The sequence below is a fragment of the Sus scrofa genome, chromosome 9 (genome assembly GCF_054392235.1).
Source record: "Sus scrofa isolate SSC_HxYL_T2T_F1_AM1 chromosome 9, Sscrofa_HxYL_maternal_Yorkshire_Landrace_v2.0, whole genome shotgun sequence".
NCBI lineage: Eukaryota > Metazoa > Chordata > Mammalia > Artiodactyla > Suidae > Sus > Sus scrofa.
Window position 1 is genome coordinate 22443419 of NC_139391.1, and position 18784 is coordinate 22462202.

At 38.7% G+C, this 18784-nt stretch overlaps 1 protein-coding gene across 8 annotated transcripts in view; it reads right to left on the reverse strand.

Moving 5' to 3' along the window:
- GRM5 (glutamate metabotropic receptor 5) overlaps positions 1-18784 on the reverse strand; it is a 523795-nt gene that overhangs the window by 493411 nt on the left and 11600 nt on the right. For all 8 annotated transcript variants that reach the window (XM_084975623.1, XM_021102328.2, XM_021102332.2 and 5 more), the window contains exon 2: positions 12351-13218. In XM_084975623.1, the coding sequence (XP_084831749.1) occupies positions 12351-13011 (661 nt within the window). In that variant the 5' untranslated portion in view covers positions 13012-13218. The remainder of the gene's footprint in view (positions 1-12350; positions 13219-18784) is intronic.

Sequence of the window (18784 nt, forward strand, 5' to 3'; positions counted from 1 at the left end):
ATAATCAAATTAAGTTTGATTACAAATAATATAGCCATCTTTAATTTTTCTCAGTGTCTTGATATAGTTTTTCTCTTTTCTCAATTAACTTCAATAAAACATATGATCGGCTTCATTTTTACTTTACTTTTTTTCAAATTCCATGAAATTGAAATTAAACTGACATAACACTTCAAGATGTCTTTTATATTTCTTCAGCTTCTCTTAAGGATAAAAAGCCATCATATGGCAATGCAATAATGCAGCTTTCCTTAATAATACACGGCTCTCTACACTCATTAGGGAGAGCTGAGGCTTGAAATTCTAACCCAAATCTAGTGGAAAAAAAAGATACGTAACATTTGAGAAGAAGTTATATAACCAAAGAAATGGAAGTTTATGAAGAAACTGTCAAAGGCTACAAATACTTGTTTTTAGAGTCCTTGAGAAAAGGAACAAGGACACACTCTTTTTCCTCCATGTTCTATTTTTCATTGCGGCTTTGAGGAAGGACTAACTTTCAGACAGTATTAATCACATACTAATAATAGCACCACAATTTATACCCTGATATCACTTCATAGATTATAAAAATGTGAGTTCTTATAACATTAAATATTTGATAAACAGTAGTTATTATCATTGTCATTGTTATATTTGAGCTACAATGATGTGTAAGAGAGCATCAGGTTCTTTTCCAAACTAGCATGGCTGTTAAATACAGTCTGTTTTATTTCCTAAGGTCCAAATGATAGCCTTTTATCTCTATGCTCAAGCCTATGACATGCCTCGATATGCCATAACTTAGCTTTCCTGAACAACATTGCAGGTATTGTCTAGTAGAGGTGTTGAGCATGTCCAATTTGAAATTTACAAAGACGTTATATAAGCATTGTGCTACAAAATATATTCATGCTTTTTATAAAAGTGAAAACAATTCAGAAGCACTTAAAGTACAGCATAAGCTTTCCTCCTTCCATCTCCTGTTTCCACACCCCCTACACACACACACACACACACACACACACACACACACACACAAAGATAACTGTGTTAAACAGTCTAAAAGCTCTGGGGCTTTCCAGACCCTGCTCATTTTACGACACCATAATGTGCCTCAGCAACTGGAGGAGAGGTTGTGGGATCTAGTTATAATTGTTCCAACACACTAAGTACCCTATGTTATGCAACTCCAGACACACCTTCCAAAAGGAAAATCAGGAAGAATATAAAACTCCCTATATTTACTGGTCCCTTTCCTGGCTAATTTTCCATCTCAGCAAAGCCAAACCAAAACATTATTGATGGGTTTTTATTCACGTCCAAGATAAGGCAAGGCAAGTCCTTGGCAGCCTAATTCAGAAAGTCCTCAGTGAGTACGTTGTTTTGGTGCCAAACTTAACATTAACTGCTTTATATTTACTTTTCACAACACTCTTATGGGGCAAGTATTATTTTATTTCAATTTGATGAGGAGGGAACTAAATTAAGTGACTTGTCCAAAGTCCCTCCAGCTAGCAAGAACATTAACCAGGATTTTCATTCAAACCTGCTGACGTTCCTACTGGAATATTTCCAAAGGGTCAAGAACCACAGATTCCTGAGATGTCTTTGCAACACACTGAATTTAATTTAAGGTCATGACTCCACTGGAGCTTGCCCATCTCATGGTACAACTTTTACTGCTAAAGGTGCCCCCTCACATCTTACCTCACTTTATTTTACTAATGGTATTTGGCCTGATCTTCACATTCTAAAGAGACCTTAAAATTAGATTTGATATATATCAGATGAAATTAGACATATAAACACTGGAAACACGGAGAAAACTGAAAGACGACCGTCACTTTATAGGTTTAAACTTGTGCCTCCTTACATACATCACATGATGTATGTGTCATGATTTGTTTTATATACCCAAGGAATCACCTTATAAATAGCACAAATGAATCATATTGTATTTTATGTGTTTATGTGTACATTTGTGTTAGAGGGGGTCAGATGTGTTAATGTGCTATATGCAAATTTTTAATACCAAAATTACTAATATATTCTGGCACTTATTTCTTCCCATACTGTATTGGGGATGTTCAAAGAATAAAACATCCCCAAGCCTGTTTTATTCTCTGATTAAAACTAGGACTGGGACGTTGCCTCTAATTCCTGGACTCATGTCTTGGACCTTGTCCCATATTGCTGTTTATGCTCTTTATCATTAACCATATGTAAATTACTTATATTTTGCTCTAAGTCTCTACCATTTCCCACCATGGGTGCCTTGGAATCCTTGCTTGTTTCTGATGATAAACTTAAACCCCATCCATCCAGGAGAGACAGACCAAATGACACTGTCACAGAAGAAGTTATATAACCAAAGAAATAAACCTGTGTATGTGAATTGCATTTCTCTAGCAAAAGAAATTATTAATGATGCTAAGGAGAAAAGTAAAGTTGCTTGAAAGCTTTTCTTTTTTCTTCTCTGTTTTTTGTTTGCTTGTTTGTTTGTTGCTTTTTAGGGCCACACCTAGAGGAGATAGAAGTTCCCAGGGTAGGGGTTGAATCAGAGCTGCAGCTGCCAGCTACAGCCACAGCCATGCAGGATCTGAGCTGCATCTGCAACCCACACCTCAGTTCATGGCAACACCAGATCTGTAACCCACTGAGCGAGAACAGGAATCAAACTAGCACATCCTCATGGATACTAGTCAGGTTCATTACCGCTAAGGCACAATGGGAACTATTATTTAAGCTTTTCTTTTAAGCTATAAGACATAGTAAGAAAAACAATGTAAATGGTAACCACAGTACACATACAGCCCTGTGCAACTAAAATAAAAATTTACAAGAAATACCTACTCTTACTGTCATATAATATGCTGATATTTTTATTCTACTCTATCCTATTTTATTCTACTCTATCTTAACTGCTGGTCTCAGCCCGCTAAATCAGTTTTTACAATTAATTCATGGGTCGTGATGCAGTTTTTGAAAAAAAAAACAAAACAAAGCAAAACACCAACTAGCCATTCTCTCCTTGTAAAAATCCTTTGTGTATGTGTGAAAACTGATGCCTAAAATGCATCACTGGGGCACAATCTCTGGTTTCAAAGTCCCTTAAGATGAGCATATCACATCTGTTGCCAAAAAAGTCTTCTCAATTCAACATTTGGTTAAATTGAGAAGTCTTTCTGGAGTATTTGCAAATGTTCCAAAATGAGATTTCATAACTCCTAGTCCTGATGAATTCCAAAGAAGTTTTTCATACATAAGGCTAGAGCATTTCACAATATGTCTTCCTGCTCTTAAAAAATTCGCACCATACGGCTTCCTCTCATAATTGGCATCCGAAGGATGGATTGTGGCTGTGCCGTCTGCAATGGAGATGCAAATAGAAACAACCAGGTACAGTCTGTACTTATCATCAGACTCACTAAAAGGTCTTCTATCAGGTCAACTTGTTGCCACATGCCTCCTCCTTAATTTATTTACTTTTTACTGTCATTAAATCCTTCCATGGGAATAAGGAAAGGCACTGCTTTCAAAGCCAGATAAAAAGACAGACGAAATATGCTCAAAAGATTTTCTAAGTAGGGAAATGAACAGTGTCTTCTGGTTTCCTATGGAGGGGAGAAAATCAGTAAATGTGCATTCTACTTTTCCTTGAGGCCTCAATTACTCCCAGTATAAAAGGAGGGGTGTAATTAAAGAGAGCTGGCCTTGGGTCCAAATTCTTGGTCTGCCACTGAGGAGCTGCAATATTATGTGAAAAATCACGTCCTCTTTCCATATCTGTTCTCTAACCTAAAAAACGGTAGCTTATATCAGACTGTGTTATGGGAGAAAGGCATCAACTAGGAAAGTAATGACAATGTTACAGTACATGTGATCATGTTTTAACTCACAGAATAATAGAATCTCAATTAACTGACATTTGCGCAGAATGGGCGTTATCATAAAGGACATACAGTCCAACTCCCTCCTCTTGCAACTGAGGTTTAAGCTCATCCTTCTGAAGCCCCTCCCTGTGGTTATGTACTGCAGGCTTGTGCAAAGGAGTTCCTAAGAACTGACTCACTACCTCCTAAGAGAGGCAATTCTTTCACTGAATGGTTCCGTTAATGAACAAAAAATATCCTTTTTAAAATTGAACCAGCATTTCAGAAATTAGCTCTCGTTGTAATGCTCCCAGTCATATAGTGAGTGAGTCCAGCTTCTTTCCACCTGAATTTTCCAAATACCTAAAAGTAGGAGTCAGGTCCCTGACAATCTCTCTGCTCAATTTATCTTCTGAAGACAGGATTTCAAATCCCATGAGCCTTCTGGACACTCTCCTTTGAGTTTATTTTAAATGCGATGCCCAACATTTAGTCTAGCCCAGATGTGGTTGGCGGAAGCATGAGAAGAGCAAGTCACAGAAGGCAAAACTTGGAAGGAATATTCAGGATCATCCTTTCTAGATCCTTTTAATGCGACAAATGAATGAAGGAGTTGAAGTGACTTTATCAGAGTTATGCAATACTCCTAGCTCTGATATCAGTGGTACTTCTTTTAGTAAAACTTGTCCTTGTCATTTAATTTTTCCACTTCTGAGATATTATTAATATTATCCTCATCTTTCATACATCCACTTTCAATTTAGTGGGGCAACGAGGTTATTATTCTTGACCAGAATAACCAAACTGCCTATAAAATATAAAAACTTCTAGTACCTAAAGAAGAGATGAAGAAAATATGGTAAATAAGAGAGAGAAAGAGAGAAAAAGAAGGGTAAAGATTCTCTCTCTAGAATTTTTTGGCTCTCTATCCTTTTTTTTTTTAATGTGCTTGCTTCAGGTACATAGGGTAGAGTTTGCTGTGCAGAAATTGTTTAGCACCATAAAGACCTCACACCATGTCCCCCTACCCCACAGCTTTCCTCAGTCAAAAGCAATGTCTGTTACTCATTATGAAACATTATAAACCTAGAAAATAATAATAAGGTTATGATGACCAAAGAACTGAGTCACCAGACCAGCTCAATAAACAGAATGAACAGACCTCTGAATACTGAAATTCTAAACCTCGGACAATAACGTCATTCTGTGATTCCTGGAATAAGGAAGACCAAGGAAAAACACACAATTCATGCCGTTCCCATCCTTAAAATGGGTACAACCCAAATACCCAACAGGGATACTTGCTCTGAGATTATCTGCACATGGAAAGAAGCACCTGATTAGTCGGAACTGCAGTGCCCACATTTGCACATCACCCCAGCCAATTATTTGTGTGTGTTGGGGGAGCAGTATGGTGACATCCTCTGAAAACAAAGTTCCCTCACCATAGGTGTCCTGGGTGTGGAGTATTCATGGGGAAATTCTGGGATTTTCAGTAGTGAAGAGACAGCAGTAATGCCTGAGAAAGTGGAAATGGGCATGTAATCTCAGGCATGGCTCTTTTATAGGTAAGTCAGAGATTAAGTAGGAACTTATAATAACAACAACCACCATCCTGAAGATAGGGAAGATCCTGCCCTGGCCACAGCTAGATATGTCAATGGATCTCATTTTTATCTCTGAGAGAGGTTAGAGGGTACCAGCTAAGATGAGCGAGGTTAGAGGGTGCCAGCTAAGATGAGCGAGGTTAGAGGGTGCCAGCTAAGAGTCCACAGGCTCCTCTATCTGGAAGGAAAGATAAGAAGTAGCACCCCCACTGAACACAACTTCCTGGTGCTACTTGTATTTCTTTCACTACCAACAATGAAGTTTCCTACAATGATGAATGACTATGAAAAACTGCTTTTTACTATGAGCGTTACCACTGTGTCTCCCAGATTATGGATCCATGATATAATTTAATGAAGAATGCTACCCAGAAGTCTCTGCATCTGATTTTTATGTATTGTGATCCACAGTAACCAACATAATTATCCAATCAATTCATATTTATAAGATTTGGGGGGACTGTTTTCAGAATTTTTGTGAAGCAAAGGAAAGATACTCAAGGTTTCTGCAAACCTGCAATGACCTAGGCAAAGAAGCACTTCATTTGACGTACAGGTCATACTGCGTGAAGTAAGTCAGAAAGAGAAAGACAAATATCATATGATATCACTTATATCTGGAATCTAATATCTGGCACAAATGAACCTTTCCACAGTAAAGAAAATCACAGACTTGCAGAATAGACTTGTGGTTGCCAAGGGGGAGGGGGAGGGAGTGGGGTGGTTGGGGAGCTTGGGGTTAATAAATGCAAACTATTGCCTTTGGAATGGATTAGCAATGAGATGCTACTGTGTAGCACTGGGAACTATGTCTAGTAACTTATGATGGAGCATGATAATGTGAGAAAAAAGAATGTATACATGTATGTGTAACTGGGTCACCATGTTATACAGTAGAAAAAAAATTGTATTGGGAAAATAACTATTAAAAAAATAATAATAATCTTAAAGTTGATGCTGTTAAATAAAATAAAAATATTTAAGAAGTTAAAAAAAAAAAACAGAGCAAAGAGACCAGGCTATGTCTCCAAGCTAATTTTTATATCAACTAATTCATTTGTGTCCCTGCTACCATTTAAAAATAGGCATTAAAACTTTCAGCAGATTGGCATCAGGGAGATGAAGGGAAAAGAAATAAAGCAATGAACGGAGAGTTAATACCAGGGCACAATGGAGAGTAACGATCCTCAACAATGACATGGAAACAAAATTCTGGACCCAAGACAAAACTCTGTTAACGCTTATGTACAAGTAAGGTCAAATTACTTGTCCTCATTGTTTCTCTCTCTTTTTTTTTTAATATAAGACGAAGAGGTTATTAAATGCTCGCCTATGACCCTTCCAGTGCTAATATTCTATAAAGCTAAGAGCAGTTTTTATGTCGCATTTATCATCATGACCATCTCAACACTCATCTCAACTCTCAACACTATTCAATCCCTAGAGAAACAAAATGAAAACCCCCTTTAAAAAGTACTCAGTAATGTATGACACGTCTCGTCTTCCCAAACTAAATTATGGTCTTGATGCAATCACAATTAGTAGAAAAGGTAGGATAGGAAGAGTGTGTTCCCACTTTTTACAAGGCATACTAAACACACAGACTATGAATCACACTGAAGGTCTTTCAATCAAAGCTTGATTGCTATCACATTTTTAAATAGTTGATGGAAAAACCATAGCATAATTTGAAAGTTAGCCTGAAGATAATGTTTTGGTGATGTCACATTTCCAATACAACTTACTGGTACATTTCTTTCCCTCAGAGCATCACGGAGATGTTTTTGTGGCTAGAACAAATTAGCATTCCTTTATCATTAGGTGGAAAAAACAAATTCAAGAATGAGTGCAAACAACAAAAGGAGTGGGGTGTGAATAGCATTTTACAATTAATCAAGGGAGGCATTCTGGCACTTCATTTTTATCAAGAAGCAAAACTGTGAAAAATTACAAGTGCCTGCTATTTATCCACATGCTATATATTTATTAATAGTAAGACGGGTACTATTTTTTTTTCTGCTTTTTAGGGCCACACCTATAGCATATGGAGGTTCCCAGCCTAGGGGTCAAATCAGAGCTACAGCTGCTGGCACAGCCACAGCAACACCAGATCCAAGCTGCAGCTGCGTCTGTGACCTACACCACAGCTCACCGCACAAGGAATCCCCGATCCACTTAGCGAGGCCAGGGATAGAACCCGCATCCTCATGGGTACCAGCTGGATTTGTTTCCACTGCTCAACAGTGGGAACTCCACCAGGTACTATTTTAGCACAAATACATCTATTCACCAAACCATCTTTGGGTACCTATTATGTGCTAGGCACTCTGACAAGCCCTGGGGATGTACAGTGAAGTTTCAACTAAAGTCAGCAAAAATTGTGAAGTATGAACATCCTGTAAGTCATCCATAAAGTACAATATATATGGTTCGTGCATAAAAGCCAATTGTTAATTACTTTTCTCAAGGAAACTGAGCTATATCAGGTAGAAGCATGTAATAATGGAATACATGCAAGTGCCCGACTATTTAAAGCATTCCAACTTTAAAGGCATAATTGAATTTCTAGCTTTGAACAAGAAGCATAGGGGAAGCATTTAAAAATGTTCTTTCTTGCCCATGGCATTTATTCCAAGAATATTAATGCATGTGTTTTGTTTTGATTTTGAAGTTTAAACACTGTAGTAGTATCCTATTTGGGAGGGGGGTCAAGTTTAAAGTCATTGGTATGAAAATGCTTGTACTGGACTCTATCTTGAAGGTGTTTATTATTGCACATGAATTTACAGTTAGGTGGGTAATGTTTCTATTTCAGTTGGGCTCTATTATGTGAATGAAATTGACCGAGGGTTAAGAAGGCAATGGTGGCCCTTCATTGGGTGCTCTCACACCGCTGAGGTCAAGTGATTGTAGACAGCCTTATCTGAAAAACCCAGCAATGCTCATCATTCACATGGCGATTTCAGGGTTCCAAGACAGACAGACTAGGAAGAAAGTCCTCATTTCCACCAAATTCTATTGACCACAGCAGTCACAAAGCTGGTACTCCCTGAGAGTGGAAGGGAATTATCAAGTTACAAACCAAACGGGTCAAAAATAGAAGTCATCAGAGCCAAAGGTATTGATCTGCCACATCCCTAAACAGGCAAGCACCACTGACTGTACCATCATAGGCACCAGCACCAAGGTTTCCAAAGATTAAGAGCAAAGGACCTCAACGTTTTCTTAGAGCAGATTGTGTGGCAACTGGACTGACTCCTTTAAAAGGAGTACAATTTTTTCTCCTCAGTCATTGCATGTTCCTTTCCTCCATACAGTTGAAGAGCTAATATGGTCTGCCTTTAAAATATATTTTTTTTTCTTTGTTTTCATACATTTAATCTCTTTGTCTTGAAATCTTGGGCAATATTTCTGTAGAACAAGCCACCATAAATATATAGTCCTGTAGCCTACCAAAAACATAAATGAAGAAAACAAGTATAGGAGATTAACCTTGAAGCTGAAACCCAGGTCCCCCTGTGTTCTCCTCTGAAATTCTGTGATACTATACACCTTCGTGAAGGAACCCCTTGTGACAGCTGCCCAGAGGCCTGAGTGACAAAATACTTCCACGTTTAAGTATAACATAAATGGGCAACAGGGGAGGAGAAAGGCATTTTTTGAAAATAAGGAAACATCTTTTCATAGACCTCAATGCTTTGGGTGAAAGCATCTGGAAATTCCCATACATTTCAAGAAAGAGGAATCTCAACTGAGCAAAAGAAGATAACTAAACAGATAAAGGAGTAAGTTTGAGATACCGGGATTGGGTGATGGAGGACTAGAGCGAATTGCCCCAATCCAGCCAAGAGAAGGAAGCTCGCGTAAGAACTGGCTTTGTCATTTCACGGAAAATTCTGCAGGGGCTTCCTGAAGGGCTAGGCGACAGAAAGCCACATATCAATTACCATGGAGACTTCCACAGTACCCAACAGAGCTGTATCTTGCTACACTCAAGCATTTTTGTCATCCTAGAGGTAAATTTTACCTTGTAAAACCTCCTACCACACTGCTCCTATAAGACATAATACCACATAACTTCATTAGCCACATACTTGCTTAGGATCCAAGCAATATAAATATCTCTTGACCAAACCACATAAAACAATAAGAGTATTTATTCTAGTCCTTAATGTCCATATTCAGTTTGTTCTCCCTGAATCCTGGCGGTATATTCCAAATATTTTGACAAAATATGGCAACAAAATTTCTATTGGTCTATTTTTTTGGAAGAATAATTAAATTTGCCTGAATTTAGCAATCAAATTTTCCGACTTATTTTTTGGTCCACAAATAGACTATTTTAATTGTTATGCTGCAATAGGTAGCCTATGCTTATAATACACAACTTCCAACGTCTGCATGTAAAAATTACACAACAGTCTCTTCCATACCACCCTATTCCCTAACTCCTTAGAATTGCTTCCCAGAAGGAGCAACTATTATCAGTTTTGCTTCTCTCCGAGAACAATTCCATGAATATCCAATCAAATGGTTTTCACCAACTCCATTATATGCAAATAACGTACCATATACACAGAACTGTGCTTTGCCTTTTTTTCACTTAAAATGATCTTGGAGAGCATTATGATCTCACTATATATCGAGTGCTCCATTCCTTTTAATAGCTGTGTGAAAATACATTGTACAGATGCATTATAATTTATCTTATTATATCACTCACTACTGGTGTACATTTAGGTAAGGAAAAAAAAACGGCTGAAATTAGCAAGACTCAAAATTCATGATGATGAGTTTCTCTTTGAACACAATCTTGGATTAGCATCTCCTACAATGGGACTGGGACCTACTCTTCGGAAGCTAGAGGGAAGTCCTTAATGAAATTTATGATTGATTTGAGGCAAACCAAAACACAGCTTCATCCTTGGCCTTTTGCTAACATATTTTTTTACTTTCTCACCTTCTCAAATTTCCTCATGCCCTTTACCAGAAATCCATGCCTCCTTAATTTTCACCCGTTATCAGTATTATTCCTGTTAAAATTCCACTGTCACGTTCATTTCCTTCTTTAAGATTTCCACCGTGGCCTCTGTCACCACAGAGCAGGATGTGACTTTTTTTCTGCTTCGATTTACTTTTTTTTAAATGATAATTCTATTTTTAATTTTTTGGTGAACTGCCATACTTTAGAAACATATTTGTAACTCTGTGTCATCTTGAATTTTGCATTATGTAAGCATCAGTGCATCTATTCACCTCCTGTGCCAGACTGCATGTCCACTGAGGGTAGTGCTGTGTAAAACATAAGGACATCAGAGGGCCTCTTCTATATTTGGGCTTAATAATATGTATTACAACAATGTATCCTCTGGGTGTGATTCTATTGGGTTCCACTAAATTATAATAAGTCAGTCAACTAGAAGTTAGCAGAAGTTAGGAAGTTAGGAGCCCTGCTCCTGCCTCTGAAATTGCCCTCAGGTATTTATCGGATGAACTATTTAAACTCTTACAACATTTGTCTTTTAAAATGGGCATAAAATATTTGGATTAGCTATATCACTGCTTGTTGTGAGAATCACGTGAAACAGTGGTTTTCTAAGAAAGAGCTCAGCATTAGAAAAAAAAATATCAAAGGTCTCCCAGTTCACCCAGCCATTGCTCAAATCTTTCTGTATCAACACCCAAGTAAACTATAAATTTATGCATGAAAATTTCCAGAGACAAAGGAGTCTCAGTCCAGTTTAGAAGCAAATTTTATGTTTGTGCAGCTGTGAAAATTATTAAGAGTGACTATGCAGTGAAATTCATATTATGCCCCTGGATAATGAAAAGTATGCTGTGTCTAATTGGTGATTGGCACCCAATTTCTGAAGCAGTCTGATTCTGGTCACTTCATTAATTTCCTAATAATTCAACCCCCAAGATTTGATGGTTTCGAACAGTGTTGTTGTAGAATTTTAAAATCTCAACTAGTCCTAACAATGATTAATGAGCTACACAAAGTATTGTGTACTTTCTTTGGTATGCTATAGAGTTTAGTATATGCAATATGTTATCCTAGAAAGAGTGTTGCATAATAAGTAAGCCTCACAGTGTGGGGACCTTGACCTCTGTAGGTCAAACCAAACCTACGCTCAACAGTCTTGGTTGAAAACTAACAAATAATGTACACAAAAGTATTTTAAAAGCACCATCAGTAATAATAAGGGCTAATATTATTACTATCTGCTGTAAAACCTCAAGCCATATTTTCCTTCCTATGTTTTGCGCATAAGGAAGCATACATTTCAAAGCAAACCAATGTTGAATTATTAAAACTTATGCTTCCTGAGTATGTCCTATACAAGGATAGAACTAATTCACACAGATCTGCATTTCAGATTTAACTATACATGCTATTGAAAAATAGTTGTAAGACTAAACTGTTTGGGAATTTTCTACTACAGCATATCCAGGCCAGAACTGGCTGCCCTCAGTCCTGGTGTGTATTTATGCATATCTCCCTTTAACTATAAAAAAAAACAAAAAACAAACAAACAAAAAAAAACAAAAAAACAGGCACGCAGAGCAACCTTAAAATGTTAAAAATGTGAGTTCAATGAAAATCTACAAAACTCAAAGCTCTCTAGCATCATTATAGCAGATATACAAATAATTCAATACATATCCCAAACATTTCCACTTTTGCCAAATGATGGCCACATCATCACTCATGTTAGCTTAGATCTATGTTGCTCTAGACAGCTGTCATCCAGTACTTTCTTACATAACTGGTGTAACTGAGCAGCTCACAAGATCCCTAATAAGGAGGCCTATTTTAGCCCACCAAAACCTGAAAGTTTAACTGGGACGCTAACAGGTGCATAGGACAAAATTAAAGAAACCTCACCTTCCGTGTGCACAGCTGACACGTAGGTCCAGTTGTACCTCTTCACGATGTCCACCATGGCCCGGGCTTGCTGTGCATCTGAGGGCACAACCCTCATGAAGTACTTGAACAGAGTTTTGTCGCTCAGATCCATGCTTGTTGCCGAGTATGCAATTTGAGGTATGTTGAAAAGCTGGAGCAAGTTCTGGACCTGAATGGCCACGGAACTGGAGCCGGGCCCAATGACCCCAACTATGGGCTTCTTGGAGCGGAAGGAAGAGGAAGAGCCGTCCACACAGCGCACCAAACCTTCCTCCTCTTCTGAAGAAATGAGCGAGTCCCTTATAAATTCAATGCTCTGCTCCAGGGCCACGGCCGAATGCCAGCAGGAATCCCTTATCTCACAGCCCAGCGTGATGTTGGGCAGGAGCGTGGGGTCTGAGTTGATCCTTTCCAGGGTGTGCAGCATGGCCTCCACCCTCTGAATGCCATACTGCTCGCGAACCGCCCCGCACTTCCGCTCGTGGACTTTATCCACCGTGGGCTGGTGGTGGACGGAAAAGAGAGCCCCAATGATGATGTCACCCGGCATGTGGGCCACCACCCTCCTCTCGCTGGACTGTGCACTCCCACGGACATCTTCTTTCAAAAGCAGGACTGACAGGATCAACAGAAGGACCATTTTAGGAAAGGAGTTCAAGCTAATAAAGACAGCATGGTGGGGGAAATTTAGCAGGAGCCTCCCGACAGACAGAACCGCACAATGTCCTATGTTGAGTGGCAAACTGGACACTCAGCCAGCAATTTAGATGTGCTCTCTAAAGGACCACCATGTCCCCAGGTATCCTTCAGTTCTTAGATACATCCATGTGGTCATGAACTTCAAAACCTGGGGGAAGAAAGCAGAATAGGTGTTTAATAATGTAACTGCAACTAGTTTGGGAACCTCTGACAATCTATGGTAGTGGAGAAAGAGAGGTCTTTATAATGTGGATAATTTGAAAAAAAAATCCAAAATCTTCCAGACTCTTCTTTGTCTCCTTTGTGGCCTGATAAAAGCAGCTGATATAGCTTCTTTTTTTTTTTTTATTTTTCTTTTTCAGGGCCACACCCACAGCATATGCAAGTTCCCAGGCTAGGGGTCGAATCAGAGCTGCAGCTGCCAGCCTACACCACAGCCGCAGTAATGCCAGATCCAGGCTGCATCTGTGGCCTAGACCACAGCTCACAGCAACAATGGATCCTTAACCCACATGCTCATGGCTACTAGTCGGGTTTCATAACCTGCTGAGCCACAACAGGAACTCCTGATACAGCTTCTTGATCCTGCTTTGCTTAGGTTAATTTTTTTTTCATTTGTTTATCTGGAGTACATAAAGTCAAATCTTATGTGTGTCAGGCTGAACTATAACATGAAGATGAGGAAAAGCATCCTAAAGGAAGTATGCCATGAACAAAAATCTTCAAAAAACCCCCAAAATACTAAACATTGGTGATCTCCAATAATGATGGTTGTTTTTGTTTGTTTTAGAAATGCTTTTTGTTTCTTTCCAAACGTCCACCATTGGGAATGTATCGATCATGCAATTTAAAAAATTGAGTTACTTTTTTAAAAAGCCTTCATATCCTCTCCTTAAGTGCACAGTAAAGCAAATTGAATAATCTTCCCAATAAATACATAATGTGCCTAGTTTTCATAAAGACAAATGAGTATTTCTATAAACGAACTGTAGGACAGAAGAAAGAGGTTGGAAGTAAAATGCCCCCCAGTACATAGGCATAGTAAGAAAGGGTATCAGTTTTTGCAGAAAAGGATATTCAGATTCAAATTCCCAGCTCTGCTCTTGAGAACTATTAGTAAATTGTGTGACCTCTCAGTACCAGAATTTTGTCATCTGAAAAATGGGGATAATATGTGCTGGGTTTCCCTTATGGAAATCAATATGAGATATCCATTATGCAAATGTTTTGTATACTGAAAAGGGTTTTGTATATTCAAGGCATGATTTTTTTCTGTTATTCAATTTCTAAGGACATTCTGTGGCTAGGTGGGGAAGACAGAAAACTCCCTGGCAACCCAATGGGTTCTCTGGAGTCTTCAAAGTAATTACAGAGTCTTGTAATATAATTCACAGCAATCAGAGTAGCATTGAGAACTTTGTCTAGATACTCATGTTGCAACAGAACAAAGGGTGGGGAAAAAAAACGTAATTGTAATGTATACATGTAAGGATAACTTGAGCCCCTTGCTGTACAGAGGGAAAATTTTTTAAAAAGTTATTTAAAAAAAAAAAAACAATTCACAGCAATCAGTTCTCTATCCCTGACCCAGGAAAAATTTCTACATCATGAAGACTTAAAAGGCTGGAAGGGTGCATATTTGGAACTATACTTCCAAGCAGAAACTTAGAAGAGCTATGAACACAGTCATCTATTTCAGTTTAAACTCCCGGAAAGAAGAAAATTCTGTCCCAAGTTACCTACGGTAAAGTCCAGCATGATTTATAAAAGAGAACTGACAAACAGGTGATTTGGGTTATTTAAAGGATTGTTTAAGAGACTTATTTTGTAAGTCATCAGCTCTGCCAGCCAAGGATCTCAAATTGTTTTAAAGTGACTAACTCCCTAAGCACCACCTTTCAAAGACAGATGATGTTTCTTCAGGAATTTATGCAATTATGATGCTTCTTCAAGAATACTAATGGTTTTCAAATCTCATCAGATCTGCAAAAACGCTAGTTCAGACACAAAATGCATATTATCTAAATCCCACTTCTAATCACTTTCACCCTCATTTTCACTGTTTCCTTCAGAAACAGAGAAAGTCTCCCTCTGTATAGAGCCAAACAGCAAAAATTTTAAAAACCTCATCAAATAGCTAGATGTTTCAGAATAACTAGATGTTTAGCAATGTTTAGGGGAAAAACAGTTTTGGTATGGAAGTTGGCATCGTAGATGGAGGAAGGGAATAAAAATTGATATTTATTTTCTCATTGGGAAATTATCTGAATATTCTCAAGCTTTCCCTTCACTTTGCTTAGACCAAAGACCTGGGGACCAATGCTTAATCTCATGATCATGTGAATTCTACTGCAAACAAAAAGAAAAATATGAAGTAAAAGGTGCCACAAATTTTCACTAGATCCACACCATTGGTGAGTAAATCAGTAACAAAACAGGACTCATTTTTATTACATAAGACCATCAAAGTGATGTGGGAGACTAGAAGTGGCTCATCAAACTTATGAAACTAAAATATCAATCTCATGCAATTTATTTGTTTCTTGCAACATGTATTGAGAATATATATTATATATATGAAGAATATATATATATTCTTCCTATAATAGACTGAATACAGTATTTACCTCATTTAACAACTATATATTAACTACAGAGTAGGAGAGCGACTAATATAACAAAGCAGTACAGAAGTCCATTAATAATTACCAGCATCTTTCACTGAGCACCCACTGTTCACCAGACATTTATTCATTATCTCATTGAACATATATTTACGGCCTGCTTATGCCATGACTCTCTTCTGTGAATCAAACATTCAAGAGAGAATGGGGTATACATGCTCCCTATACTCACGGGGCTTAAAGACCAGTACTAGAAAAGGTGACTTGAGCTGGAACCTGATGAATGCAAAGAACAATAAAATGAAGAATGAAGTTATTCATGTGAAAAGTGTGGCTAGAGCATAAAGAATGGGTGTGATTGTGGTTTAAGATGAGGCTGGAAAGATAAGAAAGGGCCAAACCAGATAGGATCTCGAAGGCTCTTAAAAAGAATTTGTAGCTTAAACCATTGAGGAGGTATAAACAAATGACTGGCACAATTCGACCTTAGAAAAGATTGTCCTAGCTGCTCATTGGACTGGATAATGGACTTGGGAAATCTGATAAGAAGACTCTTATAAGACTCTAGGTAAGAGATGATAGTGGCTTGGCTATTATTGGTGACAGTGGATAAGACAAAAAGTGGAGACAATCGAATATATTTTGCACGTATAATCAACAGGATTGCTGATGGACTACAGGTGGGTAAGGCAGGGATCAATCAGGGTCTACTCATGGGTTTTGAGTTCAAAAAAAAAAAATAAGGAGTTCCCGTCGTGGCGCAGTGGTTAACGAATCCGACTAGGAACCATGAGGTTGCGGGTTCGGTCCCTGCCCTTGCTCAGTGGGTTAACGATCTGGCGTTGCCGGGAGCTGTGGTGTAGGTTGCAGACGCGGCTCGGGTCCTGCGTTGCTGTGGCTCTGGCGTAGGCTGGCGGCCACAGCTCCGATTAGACCCCTAGCCTGGGAACCTCCATATGCTGCGGGAGCGGCCCAAGAAATAGCAAAAAAGACAAAAAATAAATAAACAAATAAATAAACAAACAAACAAACTACAGCTGTATTTTGGTACCATTAAAAGAGAGAAGATTGACTGGAAAAGAAATGGAGGCAGAGGAAAACTTAACTGATTCTCTTTTGAACATGTTAAATTTGAGATGCTCTGGAAGCATCCAGGTATAGCTGTCAAAGAGGAAGGCAGACATGCACGGCTGGACTGAGGATAGCATTTTGGGTTAGAGATGAAAAGTGAGGGTCACCGAGAGATAAACTTTTTGGAATGAATGCCATCATCTAGAGAGCAAATATACAGAAAAGGCAGAGCTGAAAAGTAAGCTCCACAGAGAGGTGAGTGTGGAAAAGCCAGCTAAGGAAACAGAGGCAGCTCAAAAAGGAGAGGAAGTAAGAACATGTGATAACAGAGAAAGCAAACAGAATGTCCTGGGTACTTTCTATTTACATACATATGCAAGGCTTTCATGCCCTTCATTCCCCCAGAAGATATTATATTCAATGTGCATTGGGCGTCTGCGTGCACGTCTCTCTACATGCGGTATTATGTGCGCCAATAATCTCTAACGACCTTAAGATGTAGGTATTATTTTATTACTCTATTCCTCCTAGTGACATAATGTGTTTTGATAAGTTAAAAACTTAGAGAGTGATAGAACTAGAACCCAGGCCTATGCCTACTGACTCCCTAACATGCTCTTCCTCATCCCTTGTCAGCTTACTGCCCCTTCCTTCAAGAGAGGTATTTCCAAAGTCCCTGGAAAGTGGGAGGGGCTGCCCAGCACAAAGAAGGTATAAATATGCATGATTATCTAGCACAAATGCATTTTTTTACTGCCTTGTCATCCCCTGCTAGATTATGACCTGCCGGATTAAAAATGACGACTTCTTCATAATCTGACTTGAACGCACACAATGGCTATGTTTTATTGACACTAGCTAAGAAGCTCAGATACCTGGAAAGAATATTTTGAAATAATGTATGACTTAGAAATTTGACAGAATCATGCTGCAACTCAGCTTATTATAAGGTTAAACAACAAGTCATCCCCTGTACTCCCCCAATATAAGAAGTTAATAGAGCATAAATGCCAAACAGACCGGCAGGGTATATCCTAGCTCTAGCAGCATCACTCATTTGTCCAATAAGTGTTTATTACGTGACAGTTCTGTACTAAGCACTCTTCTGGTCCCTAAGGGTTCAATTATAGACACAGCAGACACATTCATGCCCTCGTGGAGCCTGTGATCCAACCTGGTTTGTCAGACCATCAACAACATAAGGAAGCAAAATACTATGTGCTACACAGTCATAAAAACATTAAAGAGAAACAATAAAGCAGGGAAGGGAGATAGAAAGTCAGAGATGTAGAAAAATGGTTAATAAGATAGCCAAAGAAGTAAAAACTGTAAAAGTAAAATTTGGGTAAATACCTAGAATAAGTAAAAGACTGAGTCATGAATGCTCCAGGTTTTTTTTTTTTTTTTTTTTTTTTTTTTTTTTTTTTTTTAAAAAAAAGGAGTTCCCATCATGGCGCAGTGGTTAACGAATTCATGAGGTTGCAGGTTCGGTCCGTGGCCTTGCTCAGTGGGTTAAGGATCTGGCGTTGCCGTGAGCTGGGGTGTAGGTTGCAGACACAGCTTGGATCCCATGTGGCAGTGGCTCTGGCGTAGGCTGGCGGCTACAGCTCCAACTAGACCCCCTAGCCTGGGAACCTCCATATGCCATGGGAGTGGCCCAAGAAATGGCAAAAAGCCAAAAAAAAAAAAAAAAAAAGTAAATGCTAAGTCCCTGAGGCATATTTATGCTTAGTGTGTTGAGAAACAGCAAAGAGTCCAGTGTGACTGCAGTGAAGTAAAAATGGGGTGAGAGGAAGAAGTGAGGTTTGAGAGCTAGTCAGATGATCTAAATCTTTTTGGACTTGAAAAGACTTTGGCTTTAACATTATGTGAGAGTGATTTTCTGGAAGTTTTCAATAGGGAAGGACCAACTTTTCAACAAGAATAAAGACAAAGGCAATGAGGAAACTCCCTGCAATAATTCAGATGGGAGAGATGACAGAGGAGTGGACTAGGGAGATGGTAGCAGAGGTGGCGAAA